At 41.8% G+C, this 16,799-nt stretch overlaps 1 protein-coding gene across 2 annotated transcripts in view; it reads right to left on the reverse strand.

Moving 5' to 3' along the window:
• mylk5 (myosin, light chain kinase 5) overlaps positions 1-12,518 on the reverse strand; it is a 16,072-nt gene extending 3,554 nt beyond the window's left edge. Inside the window, exons 1-12 of one of the 2 annotated variants that reach the window (XM_050068606.1) lie at positions 12,110-12,518; positions 8,453-8,602; positions 7,652-7,804; positions 6,564-6,722; positions 6,081-6,116; positions 4,882-5,009; positions 4,058-4,211; positions 3,651-3,962; positions 3,455-3,557; positions 2,843-3,046; positions 2,521-2,738; positions 1,353-1,476 (exon numbers count right to left, since the gene is read on the reverse strand). In XM_050068606.1, the coding sequence (XP_049924563.1) occupies positions 1,353-1,476; positions 2,521-2,738; positions 2,843-3,046; positions 3,455-3,557; positions 3,651-3,962; positions 4,058-4,211; positions 4,882-5,009; positions 6,081-6,116; positions 6,564-6,722; positions 7,652-7,804; positions 8,453-8,602; positions 12,110-12,191 (1,823 nt within the window). In that variant the 5' untranslated portion in view covers positions 12,192-12,518. Of the gene's footprint in view, positions 1-1,352; positions 1,477-2,520; positions 2,739-2,842; positions 3,047-3,454; positions 3,558-3,650; positions 3,963-4,057; positions 4,212-4,881; positions 5,010-6,080; positions 6,117-6,563; positions 6,723-7,651; positions 7,805-8,452; positions 8,603-12,055 lie in introns of both variants that reach the window. The other variant, XM_050068605.1, reaches the window with a different exon arrangement.
• Between the last annotated feature and the right edge of the window lie 4,281 nt (positions 12,519-16,799).

Genomic DNA, 16,799 nt, shown 5'->3' on the forward strand with positions numbered 1-16,799 from the left:
TGTAAGAGGGAGGAGACAGAGAAAAACTCAGGGTTTATTGAAGAAAACCTGTCAGCGAGCAGGTTATGTTCACAGAGTCTGTAACCATGGTGACTGACTCAGAGTTTCAGTTACTTCTCTTTCTGGAACGGATAACTCAGAGTTTCCCTCATCTCAGGGTTAATTTACTCTGAGTTTTCACATAACCCGCTTTCTGGAATACCCCCCTGAACACAAGCTGTATTGACAGAGCCTTGTCCTGTAAGTAAACAGCTAAAAAAACTAATAAAACAATGGTTAAGTGTCAGGGAGAAGATAATATCAGTAGAACTCATCTCTGTTGCAATATTTACAGGAAATAATTTCTAAAAATGCATCAAAAACGCTTGTCTTGCTTCAGCTTCCTGCAGTTATTGCGTTCACTATTTGAGTTAATTGTACAGTGTATCAGTTGTTCTGTACTGTTATAGTTATGCATTGTATCTATTATGAAAGATTCCAAAAGTGTCTCACTTAGTCAGAGGTCATCAGTTTTGATGGGAAAAATGGTCCCTTAAGAAACAAGGTTTGAAACCACCGGTTTAGATGGTGTATATCATGTACATCATCTAAACCGGTGGTTGCAAATCCTCAGCCCATATACAGTATATGGGCTGAGTTTCTCATCAGGAGGGGAATGTGGGTGGCATGACACCTAGGTGCTAAGCACCAGACAGCTGCAGACCACTGTCTGAGACAAACAAAAACAGGTATTTTTCACAATAGTTTGGAAATTTTCTAACTGTGTTTGTAGTGACTAAAACAGATATTTTCACCTCAAATGTGATGTTTTCCTAACCCTAAGCAAGTGTTTTTTGTGCATTAACCTAACCACACGTTAATCACACCTTTGTCACAAGATAAAAATGAAAATTGAAAGATTTAATATATCTGTTTAACAAAGCCATGGCATGCAGAACCATACAATGCCAGCATTTATTGTGGAGTTTTGGTTGTGAAACCACTAACAGCAGCAGATTAGCTTAGTTTAGCACAAAGACTAGAAACAGGGGAAACAGCTAGCCTGGTTCTGTCTAAGGGTAGCGAAATCCACTGGCAACTCTAAAAATCACTAGTTAAAACATTATCTAGTTTCTTTACTCAGTTCAAAAAACATATTGTAAAACCACGTGTTAATAGGTGGATTTAGTCACCTTTAGACGGAGCCAGTCGGCCACTGGCTGTAGCTTCATGTTATTGCACAGACAAGAAAGTGGTATTTTCATCTAACTCTTGGCAACAAAGCATTAAAGACAGCAAATGAGCTCTTTTTATAAAGTGTCAAACTATTCCTTGAATGCAGAGAAGACTATGGGAGTGATAGTATGACTCACAATATGTAGCAGATGACCCCGATGCTCCACATGTCAGTTGCCAAAACCACAGGCTCGTAGTTGATCACTTCAGGTGCTACAAACTCTGGAGTCCCATGCATCACCTTCAGAGGTGTTTTGCCATCTGGTAAACAGAAATCTCACATATTAGTATTTAATTTTTCACACAAAGAACCCCTTAGCTCAAAAACAGACAGAGAAGGGACGCCGTCCTACAAATATTATATAAAACTGAGCTGCACTTGAGATAAGTCTCTGAATATTTTGGGGTCTTCTCTCTCAGAGCCTCTTGCTCAAAAACAAAACAAACAAAACAGTCCATCAAGTGCCACACAGCGCTCCTTCGCTCACATGATTGCACAAGGATTCATGGGTAACATTTAGCCTATCATGAGTTCAGGCTTTCCGCTATTCCTCTTTCGACCGGGAAAATCTGTTGAAGTCAGACATATTTAAATCTCTTTGGTCATGATGCCTGGCAAAAATATTTCCCTCTGCAAATATGTAAGCTTAACACCCAGTTGTAAAAGCGAGCAAGTGTCGCTCTGTCAACACTGAATGCGTTAAATATGCAGTTCTGTAATGTCATGTAAACAAACAACTGCACCTGTCAGCTGTGCACTTATGTAAACTAATCACCTCGAGGTGTAGGCTTGAGATCATAAGCTTAAGACGTAACCACTTAAAGATCTTGTTGTCTTTCTGTTGTTTGTTCTTTTAAAAAGAGAAAACACACGTTTTAGATTGTGATATCTACTGGAAATGATATACATTATAGCACAAAGCATGTAGGCTAAGTCATTACCAGAAACTTTGAGCTTTAAGGTTTGCAGTTTTTGGTTCAGGTTAATGATTAATGGATATGTACAGGGTCAAGCAGAGTGAGTTGGTCTGACCTGGACATCAGTATGTGTACTGTAAATTAAATGTTTTTGTAATGAACACGCTGATTTATCTTTGCTAATAACATGTTGGATTCATGATGATATTTAGATATGTTTTAATTTTTTTTTTTTAAAAAGAAAGAAAACTGTTAATCAGTTATCACACAATAATTTTGTGGCCCCCTGCAGTAACTCTGAGGAACGCCTCGGTGTCACAGACCCCCTGTTGAAGACACAGGCACTAGAATGACAAGTAAATATATGGAGAGTTTCATCTCACGTACCAAGCCTGCTGGCTAATCCAAAGTCAATGATTTTTACGGATGTGCCGGTGGTGTCGACGCACACAATGTTTTCAGGTTTGAGGTCCAGATGGACGATGTTCTGCTGGTGCATGTAGGCAATCCCGTCCAGGATCTGCTGCATGTAGAGCACACTGGCAGGCTCGGTGTGCTCAAAGTTGTCATCCACAATACGTTCAAACAGTTCCCCACCTGCAATACTACAGACAAACCACAGTGATAGCAAATAGTTATTATATTTCTTTGTTTGCAACCAGATTTGCAGGTTTTCACTTTCACTTTGTGCTTTTATGACAATACTCACAACTCCATGACCATGACCATCTCAGGCTTGTGATCATACGCCGCGAGACACTGAACCAGTTTGGGGTGGTGGAGGTAGTTCATCAGCTCTATCTCGTTGCGAGCAGCCTCCCTCTCCTTGGCACGGCGGCCTTTGTAGAACTTTCCTGCACACACACGTCCTGTCTCTTTGTGGGTAAGCTTGAACACCAGGCCGAACTTACCCCTAATGAAGAGACAAGTTTATTCATATTTTAAAATCTCTGAGAGTTTAAGAAAGAAATGTAAATGCAAACAATTTTTAATCTAAGGTTTGTGATTCTAGTATGCACATATCTGCCAAAGGGCAAGAGTACGGCACTGACGTTATTAACTGCAATTACTGGTGTTCTCATACCTGCACTGGTGTACCTCTGTTGTTTACTTGAGTAGAACCGTGTCTCTACATGCATGTATTTTAATCCACCCTCTGCTACACTTGGCAGGCTTTCCCTCTTTCACACAACTCACACTAATAAAAAGAAGACTTTGCCTTCAAAGGTCAAGCTTTCAGTGTTGATGAGCATTTCTGAAGAAAATTGCTCTTTAAAGCCAAGTGGAAAAACATGTTTGGGTTTTTTCCTGACATACTCACATTCCCAGTTTCTCCTGCAAATTGTAGTGATCTGTGACTTTGTGTGAAGAGTCAATAGTGACACAGCAATATGCTTGAGGGGCCTCCTCTTCTTGTGGTTTCTCTAAATATGTACACAAAGACACAACAGCTGTAACATAAGCCTCATTATATTTGCCTCTAATTTCATATGTGGTATCAATACCTAATATCTTACCTTTTTGCTCCATTGTAACCACTGGTGACACTGGTCCAGGCTCGCTTACTCCCACCGCGTTGTAGGCCCTCACTCTGAAACAGTATTCCTGTTGAGGCTGCAGCCCAGAGCACACTCTGTACGAGGTACTTTTACACTGGGCAGTGAGCTCGGTCCACTCCTTAGGCTCAGCGCGTCCTTGGTTCTTTACCTCGACCACATAGCCCAGGATGGCACTGCCGCCGTCGTAGCAGGGGCCCGACCAGGACAGCACAAGGCTGGTGGCAGAGACAAGGGAGATCACAGGAGAGGAGGCTGGAGGCTGAGGCCTCTCTGGTGAGATGATGATGATAATGATAAATAAAGTGTCGCTTACAGATAAAGTGTACTTCATATGGTCACATACTGTAGTGAGTGTGTCGTCTTACCTATGACAGAAAGGGTGAGTGTGTGTTGGGCTGAGCTCTTGCGGTCCTTCACTACAACAGTATAGCGACCTGTGTGCTGTGGTTTAGCCTCTGCTATGACCAGGGTACTGCTGCGATCAGTATTTTCTACCCATAGCTCTGGACCATCCACTATCTGCAGATATAGTGTGTAAGGAAAAGAGAGAGATTGATGGGACAGTTCACCCCGAAATCAAAATTACAAATTTTCCCAACAACAATATCACAGGTTGGAAGTATGCATCTACTGCTAGCTCACCTAGCACCACTGAGCTAGCTAAACTTACAACTCAGCCAAGGAGGACACCATCAATGTTTACATCTCGTGCTGTCACGAGCATGAGCCTCTCTTGCATGAGTAGATGCATGTTTTCTTTCTGTGCAGTGATATGGTTGGCGGGTGTAGTTGGATAAAGAGAAAATAGTTCCCACATGAAACTGCTCACAACAAGGTCTGTGGATTATCTTGGGTAACTGGGTCATGATATCTGGAAAGAGACATTGCTGTTGAGTTTTTCAAATGTATTTATGTGGTGCTTTGAGCACCACAAGCTGAGTGCCATTTAGTTCAGTTATATTGAAGGAGAAGGCAGACATCTCTACGGCCGGTATCTCCAACACTCTCCACACATCAGCAACTCACACTAAAACCATCTAGACGGATAAATAGCACTATAGGTAAGAAAAAATATGTATTTTTGATTCGGAGGTGAACTGTCCCTTTAATACTGAGAGCCAGCGGAGACACTGTATAGTTAAGGTGGCAGAAAGTGGATATATAAACCATGATTTACAAATCAACACACCTGGTCTTTGTTTCTGATCCAACAGGACGCTACAGGAGGACTGCCGGCGAAGTAACACGTCACACGTGCAGTTTCTCCCACCTTCACCTCGAGGTGCTGCGGAGCGTTTTCAAAATGTAATGCTGGACCTGCAGAGACAAAAATAAAGTGAGTGTTTTGACTGAGAGCCTGCCTGCTTATTGAAGTAGTATTGACTTGAAGGCCTTAAATATCCAACTGGAAGGAAACCATCCAGTGTGGCATGTAAGATAAAGAAAGAGAGACTGTGTTAGCTGGGTGGGATTGTGTGGTGTGTGGTTTCTGCTGTACTGTAAAACTGGAAGTGTGTTACTTCCCCCGAGACCCTTATTATTGTAGCAAACAGGAGACCAAGTGTTCCAACTGGAAACAAATGCAAAGCACATATAGCCTCCTTCACACAAGTACAACCAGTCCTTGTGTAATCAAGTGTGTTGAACAATGTCAAGCTAATTCACCTGTTGAACTCACCTGTGCATCCCAGTTCAATATGTTTCAAACACTGTTTACTTAAACAAACATACTTAAAAGAAGCAAACACACATGTGAAGCCTGCTCTGTATCCTGTGGTTATACAATGTTAATATGCTAAGAAAATTCCATATATGAGCCTGAGTCAATATCATCTCTCACACTATCAGTATTCAAATACTGTGGCATCAGGATGGAGAATTTGACTAAAGACAATCTGATAAAATTAGGTTTAAATGGCTTCACAGTTTACCTTCTTAGCAGGTATGTTAGATTATTGCCTGTCCTCCTCAAGCCATCACTTATATCTTTGTCATAAAACCATAAAAAAAAGGAGTATGACATGTCCTGTACACCCATAACACACATTCAAACCTTATTATGTGAACTTTGCATGCTTTTATTGTTGCAGCCTACACCCTATGGTAAAGTTACCCAGTATATTGGAGCACAATAGCTTAAAGCCAGACAACATTATATCAAGAACAAAGACTAACAACAGGTGTAGCTCCAGGGCAAACCACAATAGCATTAGAAGCACCTCACACTCACAAAAAAACAGTCTCTAAAGATATTAAAATGAACAAGAGGAAACCAGACAATATAGCAGTGAGTAATGACAAATATAATTAAGTGGATGATGGAAAGACAGGTGCATTGCCTGGTCATTCAGCAGAGATAGTGAGAGAGAGGAGAAAAGTGTTTCTTACCTGTTCCTGAGTTGGCTCTCTTCTTTGGGATGACTTCTGCAGAGACAGATGAAGTGCAGGTAGGTTTTAGTGGGAGAGAGGTGTGGCTCTGCTTTTCTGTTCTATGGCTATCAGTTTACACACTCAGCAAGTTTTACTGTACTGTGCACTGTCCACTTCCCTACATGGTGTTCACTTGGGACAACAACCTCTAGTGGGTGTATTATTATTATTGTGGGAGTCTTACATAATTCCTGACTGATACAAATGTTGCCTGACAGCCAATCACACAAGGACTGGAAGTGATGTGTTTCCTATTTATTTAAAAATATGACGTGGATTTCCGGAAGAGGTTAAAACAATGGTGAAGAGGTTGAGATATTTTTCTGGTGCATCAAAACATGTAAGGAAGGAAGGAAGTTGCACTGTATGGGTCGTGTGTTATGATCTATAAACGGACTCCTAAAATATCCCCATATGTAAAATTAACAATTATCTGATTACCTGAGACTGGGCTGAGCTTATCAGAGCCTGTTGGGGAGGTAGGAGACTTCTGTAGCTCATCTTTGGGAGACTGTGGTGACGTTCCATTCTCCACAATGCTCTTGGATGCAGAAGTCAGGATATTTGAGACACGATTCACACCGCAGATAGTTTCAAAGTCTGGATTGGTTGTCAGTAAGAGGAAGAGGAGATGAGACCACAGAATATCAGAAATGAAACTCCTACTTATTGTGAACAAAGTAGCACAATGAAAAAGTCCAATGAAAGAGGAACCCTACATTAAACTTGCAAGAGGGAGAGTTAATAATCAGCAGGAAATTGTGTCGTAGACTAATTTCCTGAGAATTTAAAGGTCCAGTGTGTAGGATTTAGGGGGATATATTGGCAGAAATAGAATATGATATAATAAATATGTTTTCTTTAGTGTAAATTGGGCACCTCGGATCAACTCGCCAATCTGGCCCTTTGTGTCTAAATGCTTGCAGCTTGCCGGCAAAACGGCCCAACATTCGCGGAAAATCTGGCAGTGTAAAAGGGGCTCATGGTTGATTGCCATGTTTCTATGGTAGCCCTGAAAGGACAAACCAAACACTGGCTCTAGATCGGACCTTTCGCTTATGTATTCGTGTTGGCCACCGTGGTTATCAGCCTCTCCGCAATGAGAGCATTGGAAATATATCTCGTTTTTTTTGGTGAAACTTCTTTATTCAGTGTTTTTAGAAATCAATGGAGAGGAAAAGACCTTTGCAGATAGTTGCACTTCCAGTGAAAACTTCCTGAACATCTGGATTTTAGGTTATCAGAGAAAAAAGGTGAGTAAAAAGGTTAGCACACAGGTGCTAAGCTAGCAGCTGTCTCCGACATGGCAAACAGCGTTGGAGAAACACTGATTTGTAGCATAAAACTGATTTAAACAGTGTTTCTACTGGTTTTAATCACATGATCAGTCAATTTGGCTCAAGTTTTAGCTGGTTGCAATCTGCAAGCGACAGCTAGACAACATTAAATGTCCCTAAATGTTACACACTGTTCCTTTAACTCATTTCCAACATGGACCTGTCTCAAGTGTCTCCCAGTGTCTCCCTCACCTCTGACAAACACAGCAGCACAGCAGGACGTCTTCCCTGCACTGTTCTCTGCCAGGCAGGTGTAGGCGCCAGCATCTTCCGGCAAGCATTCCCTCACCACAAAACTCGTCTCCCTGCCATTGAAGGAAGGATTCCCAAAACGGGCCACTTCACCTGCCCATAGGAGCAAACAAACAAATTAGAAACACTCTCTGCTGCTGGTGTACTGTGCAAAAAAAAAAAAAACATGTGGAGAAGGCCATGAGAGAAAGGAAGGGCTGACAATGATGCCGGATAAAGGAAGGTTAAATTTATTGTTAACCTCTTAAACCCTGTTGCGGATCTGTTATTGCAAATGCTTGTTGCAGGGCCAGGCATTGTTCAAACCCATACTTTGGTTTGATGTATGATAAGTATTCCAGAGTCTCCAAAAATACCAAATAAGTCAGGCTGAGTGAAGGGAAATGTGTTGAGAATTAGACAAAAGACACCCAGAAAGTTTCCATTTGACGCAGACATGAAAACACAGTAGCATCGTCTGAAGGAAAATAAGCTCCAGTGTGTTGGAACAAGCACAAACAGAAGAACATCTAAATTGTCAAAGAGTTGATTTTTGTTGCTACTTTACATCCATTTGAAGCCAAATGTACGGGGTCCAAGAGGTTAACTGGTTAGATAAGAACCTCAGAAACTATAAATAACCTGTTTTCAAACCAAATGTGAGTTTTTGCTGTTCTTTCTTCGTTGTTAATGACAACTTTGGATTAACGTTTCATCCTGAGCAAACATCGAGATGCAGCAGTGTAAATTGTCCCTGCTTACCATTGTGCAACCACGACACTTTGATCGGCTGACTTCCAGTGAGAACCCCCCGCAGCGTGATGTCATTTCCTTCATCCACGCAGCAGTCCTGCAGTGGCTCTATGAAGACCGGTGGATCCAGACGTTTATGAGTGAAGGAGTTAACACACCCTGGATGTGGAGAAGAGGGGTGAGAGGTGAGGGGTCAGATACAGAAAATGAGCAACACACTTTCCATAACTGCATCTATTAAAGGAGCTATATGTTATCTGGAGCATTAATAGAGGAGTGTACAACTGTTTTCTGTTTTCTCTGTTGTTGTTTATGTCCTGAGCAGAGAATGTAATCAGGTTCCCAGGGATGCTGCTCAGCTTTCCTTCCAATTTTCCAATTGAAATTTTTGATCCATGCAGGTTATATAGCCTATTTGGAAAACTTTTCTTGAGTGGGAACTTGCAAGCAGGACCAGAAACATTACAAACACAAACACTACATGCATATTTAGTGGGCCTAATCCCAGAAGTAAACCCCAAAGCTACGAACTTTTTTGGTGTGTGTACCAGGTGAGCAATTCTGCTGGACTGAGTAGGAGCTAATTCTAACTAATTGTTGCTGGCACCATACCCCTAGTTTGAAGAAGCTGGCTGCAGTCCCCCCCAGCTTCTGACAGGGAACTGAATCCGTTATATTGCACTCTTCAAAGTCAAACTCCATTAAGAAAAACAGTAATTGAACACAGGAGCTGCTGATCTACCACTGCCTTGAACAGTTATTTTGTTTGTTATTGTGTGTCTTTGGCATTTGAAAGGGTTTTTGTCAAAGGAGTCTGGTGGCTTCGACAAGAACATAGAGGCGGAACTGAAGTTGTTCATGACACTCCGTCAGAACCGGCTCTCTGACGGAAAGATAAAGCAGTGAATATATTCTAAATATAGCATACACTTAAACTGATTTTGATTTTTCTTAAGTGGGACTTTTTTAGGTGGCTAATATACATTTTGTTGTAGGGGAGACCGGGGTAAGATGAGTCACTTTTTATATTCAGGATCACTACATCAAGGCTATTATAGTTTTGTTGCTAACTAATATATGTGCATATATTTCAGGATGTTATGCATCCCTACAAACAAACAGAATGAGTGTAAACATAACTATTTTGATAATATAGCATGTCCAAAAAAAGTGGTCTTGTGGCACAACAATATAGCATGTCCAAAAAAAGTGGTCTTGTGGCACAACTTACCCCGTGTCTGGGGTAAGTTGAGCGTAGGAGTGGGGTAAGTTGAGCCATCTCCCTCCCTTTACTTACTTTTATACTTTATATACTTTATTAATCCCCCTGAGGGGAAATTCAATTTTTTCACTCCGTTGTCATGAACACACAGGTCTGAAATACACACACATGCACAAACAGGACCTATACATGCACAAAGTGGTCAGAGTTAGGGGGCTGCCATGGACAGGTGCCCCGAGTGGTTGGCAGTTTGGTGCCTTGCTCAAGGGCACCTCTGCAGTGCCCAGGAGGTGACCTCTCCAGCTACCAGTCCACGCTCCATATTTGGTCCGGACGGGGACTTGAACAGGCAACCCTCCGGTTCCCAACCCAAGTCCCCATGGACTACCGTCACGCAGTTACAACAGCTGTTCATTTGGGGAAACAACCACTGACCAGGAGGAAAAAAAGCATGAGGAAGATAAAACCCGGCTCATCGATTGGCCAGGACTGAAAACGGAAATCCACCCCCTTTAGCCGGCTTGGTCACCACAAAAACAATGGAGCGGCACCAAATTGATGCAGTCTTGGGGTTTCTGTTTTTACTTTGGTGTTCAAACCTAATTGTTTTTTCACAAGAAGCTGCCCAGTATGAGCAGCAGGTGAGGCAGCAAGCGGTTCGCGCTGTTGGCTTTGTTTTTTTTCTACCCAAAATGCACTGCGCTCTACGTCACTTCCTCTCTTTGGTTTACTTCCTCTCTGTAGTTCGCTTGCAAGTGAACGGAGACCCCCAGTTTTCAAGCAGACCAGGGTTTGCTCGTTCCCAAAGGAACCGAACTATCCGTGGAAGTGGACCAGGGTTCGTTTAAAGTGGACCAAATAGCGCCGGTGTGAATGTGTCCTAAGTACCCTATACAACCCCACTTCAAAATATCCGAACTGTCCCTCTAAATGAGAAGTAAGACCTGCTAGAAGTGCTCGAGACATGAATGCATGTCACAGTGTTACATCCTCTGATCTACCCTAACAGTTCACACCACTTCATCTCTTTTTCTGTTCTTCTTTTTCACTTACATGTCACATGAATGCCAGTCACACTGCCCAGAAAACCACTGACATCAATCCTCTGCCTTAATACAAAATGCAGAGTTCATGGTAACAGGACTATGTTGTTTTCTTTTTAAAATGCAGTACTGACATCAGAGCTGATCCTTCCTTGAAGCACAGGGGTGGGTATTCCCAGGAACTGCTCTCCCCCTGATCCAGTAAAGCTTCATGTATCAAGAGCACATTATCAACACCACAGGCTGACACTGAGTGGTATCACCGGTACAATTAATTGGCATTACAGAGGCCCGTCATGCGCAGTACAGTATCTTTACTAGACATGGTGTAAAGGTGGACCAAATCTGACTGTTGTGTTGTAATGCCGTGCATAGTATACTAGTTATGGTTTAACAAAAGGGGTGTTTTACCATCAACCTTTCACCAGTGTTTACAATCCTCAAGACTTCACTGTGAAGTCCGATGTTTGAAGACAGGCACTGTTCAGTCAAGCCAGCTATTTTGAGCTGCACCTCTGCACACAGACACATTGAGAGGTGGATTTTCACACCCTGCTCTCAGCATGACTCTCTGACCTCTTCTTTTTTCTTTTAAGCAAAACATGCGCCGACCTCAAAGCTTTTATTAGCAGGTTGGTGATAACTCAGCTGAACTAAAGGCTTACAGGTTGCTATAAAAACCCACTGCTGTTGGAAATGAAACTTTCAAAACACTTGCGCTGTGGCCAAGCTGACACAAGTCTGTTTTTATCAGTTCCTGATGTTTTGAGATGCAAAAGCTACTGTACAAGATTGTTATCTGGTAGACAGATGTGTGTGATAATGTCTGCTGAATCACAATTCACACTGAAATGATTTGAGTAAGCATATGTACAGTCAGTGACACGCAGACAGTTAATATGTGGCTATCCAAAAGATTAATCTTCTGTGTTATATTTTCAAATGAATCTTTACAGATCCTCAGCAAAAGCCAGCAAAAAGTTTAGTACAAACTAAAAGTGTTATTTCAAGCATAAAAAATTTGATGTTCAGTGTGGACTGACATGAAGTGAAAGTCTGCCACTATACAATAAACAATCAGATACTTGATCATTTAAATTCAGGACAAACATGACACTGGATATGAACTTTAAAAGCAACAAAGTTGGAGTGTGTTGTCTCATCTTCTCCAGGGAAAATGATCTTGCTTTACATCATGATAAAATTAAAGCAAAGCTGTTTTTGCAGGCTTGTCTATTCAAACACTGACATTTAAAACATTACATCTGCTACCAGCTGGGTGCTCTCCAACAAACACACACCCTTAAATTATTCATCTCCTCTCTCTGTCTCTCATGCAGTCCTTACCTGTGTCAATATGTTTGTCAGAAGGCTTGTTGTCAGTAGTTCCTGGTCCATTACCTGGTGCAGACGATGCACGGTGCGGCTTGATGTGCATCCTGAAGGTTGACACATAACGCTGTTTGCTGCCATCACCGTTCATTTCTGATTAAGAACACCCCGGCCTCTGAACGGAACAACTAATAATTCACACAGTCATTTCCCAAGCTGATTATCACACTTCCTTTGTCACAGCTGTGTGGTGTGCCTGCAGCTTGATCTGTCTTCTCTCTTCTGTAAAAACCAACACTCCCTACTAACCCAATACAGCTCTGCCCTCCTCACACTTCTCTGCACATGTTCAAACTCTCTTTTCTCACCCTCCCTCATCTACACTAACTCCACCTACATCACAAATCTTTCTCTTTTACTTTGGCCTCCACAGGCAGAGCAGCCATCCCCTTATCTCCCCAAAGTCACTGTAATGCCAGAATCCCCACCCGCTGCTCAAACCCCTGTCTTTATTATCATGGCTAATAGACACACACTCCACATAGACAAGGAAAGACAGAGAGGGGGAGAGTGGGAGGAAGGGGGAAGGACTTATCTACCCACCCAGCCAAAGGTCGTATTGTGTGGTGTTTGTCGAATGCGCTGCTGTTTATCGATTTCCCTGTTTGCCTTCTCACTTATCAATGCTGTACTGAACTTTGTGATGCCAGCGTTGCAAAGGTCCATTTCACGCCTGTGGATTGTAAAGCTGTGATTGTCGACGGCTCATAAATCCTATGTGGCTTTAAGTCTGAGCGACGGCCCCTGGTACAGTATATCCCAGCAAATACAGGTGGCCGTTTCCAGGGTAACAGCGTCACTTCAACAGATCCACCTGCTGCTATGACAACCAGGGATGTCTCAAGAGGGACCTGCTGTTGTTCTCATGATGACAGTAGTGGAAAAAGTACACAGATCCTTTGGTTAAAAGTGGCAATAGCACACTGTAAAAATACTACACTACAAGTAAAAGCTCTCCATTCAAAACCACTTGCAATACTTAAATATTTTCACTTTAAATAAGTGTGTCACTGCTAGAAAAACAGTCTTCTCATAAAAGTAGACTATCTATGCAGAAGCAAGATGCAAATACTTTTGAAATTGATGCTACATGACCAGAAAAAATGGATAAAATGGACTGTGGCATTTGCATTTGCTCAAGAGGTAGAAAACACTACACCTACCAGAATGCACTGTGACACACTGGACCCATAAAAGCTCCTGCTGGTGGGTGATGTATACATATTCTTGGTACATATTTTATCAGCGCTGCTTTGTTTTACAGTTTGATCTCAATATTTTCAGCCTCAGTTTTTACAATACAAGAAACAGTATGCTGCTTGTTCACCAATTCTCGTATTACAGCCAAACAGTGCACTAAAAATATGTTTCTGGAGACATGTTAGGCAAGAAACAGGCAATACTGTGACAGAATCTTGGCTTAGCTTCTATACTCTTTGTGTTCCTGGTGGCGGGTAAATGAAAATGTGGAAGTGCAATCTGTAGTCGAGCAACAGTCCTAGAGCCAGCAAAAACTTCGCTGGATGACACGTTTTAGCTGAGAGATGAGCAGGGAGATCTCAGCGCTGGTATGATGAAGGTAAGTCCACCACAGCTCATTTACACATACTACCCACATTGTTATGACACAAAGCTGGTTGAAAATCCCCTTAAATTTAAAGTATGTTAAGTATTAAAAGCAAAATGTCAGTATTTTACTATTTTATATGATGTTTTGGATTAATATTGCTGCTGCGTCAGTGTGTATGTTGTATTTTACTGCTGTAGATTTTTAAGGTTGTGGGAATCTTAACTACTTCATATACTGTGGGGTAGTTTAATCTACTCTCAACACTGCTTGGTGAACATTTGTTGTTGAGACCCAGTAGATCCCTCAAAATGCAATATCTATTATGGGATGCAATCATGAGGGAACAAATATCAGCCTCAGTGAGCACAACAGCCCACTGAGGTGATTATAACTTCTCTCCCCACTCTGCTCCCATCCCAGATAGCTAAATTCCACATCAGTGATCACACAGAAAAGCATTGTGAGGGGCTTGTTTTAGTTTCTGTGTGGGAAGAATTCCCAAATCAAACATTTACCAAGAGCCTGCACAGTCAGAAACACAAATGTAAGGGCATTTTTGGGATGCAGATTTTTATAAGCATACATTTGGAGTATGGTCAAATGCATGACATTGATTAGTTGTAATTAGCAGAAGTTGTAAAGCATATTTTAGTAAGTGCTGCCTTGAAATTAGCCCGGTCTGTGCTAAACATCACATCATTGTCCTGAGATAAAATTAGCATAGAGATGGGGTGAAACCACTCAAGTTCACAAGAAAAACTAAACATGCATTACTCATCAGTTCACCGAACTTGTTCTTTTCCTTTCACATTTACTGGAAACAGACATCCTCCACACCTTATTTGGGATCACCGTGTAACGACAAGCTTCAACTTGCAAAGGTAGGACTGACTGATGATGAATCTGTCACAATAATCCTGGCACCTTACACCGCTCATGCTGTGTGAGTGGTTCAATTAAGGGCTCCCGCCTGATAGTAATGGTGTTAATGGGCCTTCCAGGTAGAGCTAATAATTGTTGTGATATTAAGAGAGAGTGTCAGAGTACAAAAACATGTCACCATTTTATATGTGTTGCACATTGTGATAGACGCGATATCTAATAAGGTCTGACTCAGAGCATTTAATTATATGTGACAGCTTCCTTGGAAAAAGAAAACACGCAGAGAAAGTTGGCAGAGACTCTGAAGCTGCAGAGCTGCTCATTAAGAGGGAATAGAGTGATAATGCTGCATTTCTCCCACAGTGCCTTGACCTGTAGGAGCATATTTAATGTAATTTGGGCGTGGGGCCACTTACTGCACACAATAGAGTCTAGAGCAGAAGGGAGACATGCAGACTGACCCATTTTCTTCCCTCTCACCCTATGCATGCTGTAGCTTTTACTGGTTGATGGCGTGCGCACAGGTAGTTGGTCTGCTCTCTGTCCTTGAATGATTGCTGTGATAAAACTTAAAGGCCCCTGTCATTCCAGTGCTATCCACCATGACTGCTCAATGTAGACATGTGGGGATAGATGTAGACTGAAGATAGTCACAGCAGACTGAAGAAAGGATTCAGTCAGTGGATAGGAATCTTTGAGCCTGTTTGCACCTGGTATTAACTTGTGCCGTGGGTGATCTGTCTACAAGTGGATGGCTCAGTCTCTCTGTTCACACCTGGCATTATGATGTGTCTCCTCATTCATGACTACTTGTGATCAGATCTCAAATCTACATGCAAACAAACACGTAATTTTAGTTTTGTCATGCTATAAACTCAATGGGGGTCCATCCACACACACACAGTGACAGGGCTAACTTTTCGCATCACATGGCTGTTAACTAAGGGTTATTAACAGGTTTAGTTGAGTTGAGCCATTTTGGTCTTGGTGTGAGTTTGTTGGGACCATTCAACAGCTGCTGTTAAGTCATGCTAACCTGGCAGATGCTGAAGTGACCATTTGCTGGGGGGTGAGTGGCTCCAGGGACAGTCCTTTAACGCTGCTTCTACTCATGGCAATGCCAGTAAGGTGTCATCTGAGCAGATGGTCCGTCAGTGTGGCTTTGAAGCCCGCTCTCATTCCCAAGTCGTTAAACACTGACACTTTGTCAGTGAGCTCAGGGTAAGATCCTGACACGCAGAGGCACCTTTTGCTATTGTATGATACACACCAGTGCATCATATTTTGACATTTAGGTACGCTGACCTGGTATTTGATGAGTGTGGATGAGAACACGTTGGGCCATGAGCGTACACACTACTAAGAGACTTTGGCCATATGCAGCTCAGACCACCTCCAAATGTGGTCTCAGCAACTGGATCACAAGATGCATTGACTCATTTGGTGCATTCACACCTGTACTTACAGTTGTCCATTTGTGTTCCGATCTCCTAAGATAAATGTTCATACCAGGTGTAAACAGGGCCTTTGTAGTGCTTCAAAAGTGTACAAAGTACAAATGTAAGACTGCATGCTGTGACTACAATTGGAGAACTAACATACGAGGGTGCAGCCTCACCATAATTTGTGATTGGTGAGAAAACACGTCAGCATGTTTCTTGGCCTCTGTTTGAGGAAGTGGTTGCAGATACAAAACTTAGATAGACACTGAAACATTTTTTTAATTTAAAAAAAATGGATATGTCATTGAACTAATAAAAAGATTGGATCAAACAATAAAAAAACTAAATAGAAAGTTAAGACAACAGAAAAGCCATTAACACAAAAATCACTTTATGTTCTGGCTGTAGAAGTAAGTTATGTTGTTTCTTTATTCAGCACATAATTTTACATAACATGCTTTTATCTGTTTTTGTTGTTTTTTGCAACACTGTTTAATCCACAAATCCTATTGGTGAGCAACAGTCAATTAACAAATATATGATGAAACAGTGCTAATACTTATGACGTCAATATGGAATGTCTCTATAGTGCCATAACAAATGAAATGTCTCTGATATCATCACATATCTGAAAGTACATTAATCAAACCATATGTGTCACATTAGCAGGCCACCCGGAGTCAAACTTCTGTTTGCTTTCTGCAGAAACCTGTTTTCACATATGATGCTAATGTGACAGTCTTGTTGAGTCAGGTTTGTTTCTGTAGTAAAGGGCAGAGAGTACAATGGAATCACCCATAGATGA

Source organism: Epinephelus moara, chromosome 18, assembly GCF_006386435.1.
Source record: "Epinephelus moara isolate mb chromosome 18, YSFRI_EMoa_1.0, whole genome shotgun sequence".
Lineage (NCBI taxonomy): Eukaryota > Metazoa > Chordata > Actinopteri > Perciformes > Serranidae > Epinephelus > Epinephelus moara.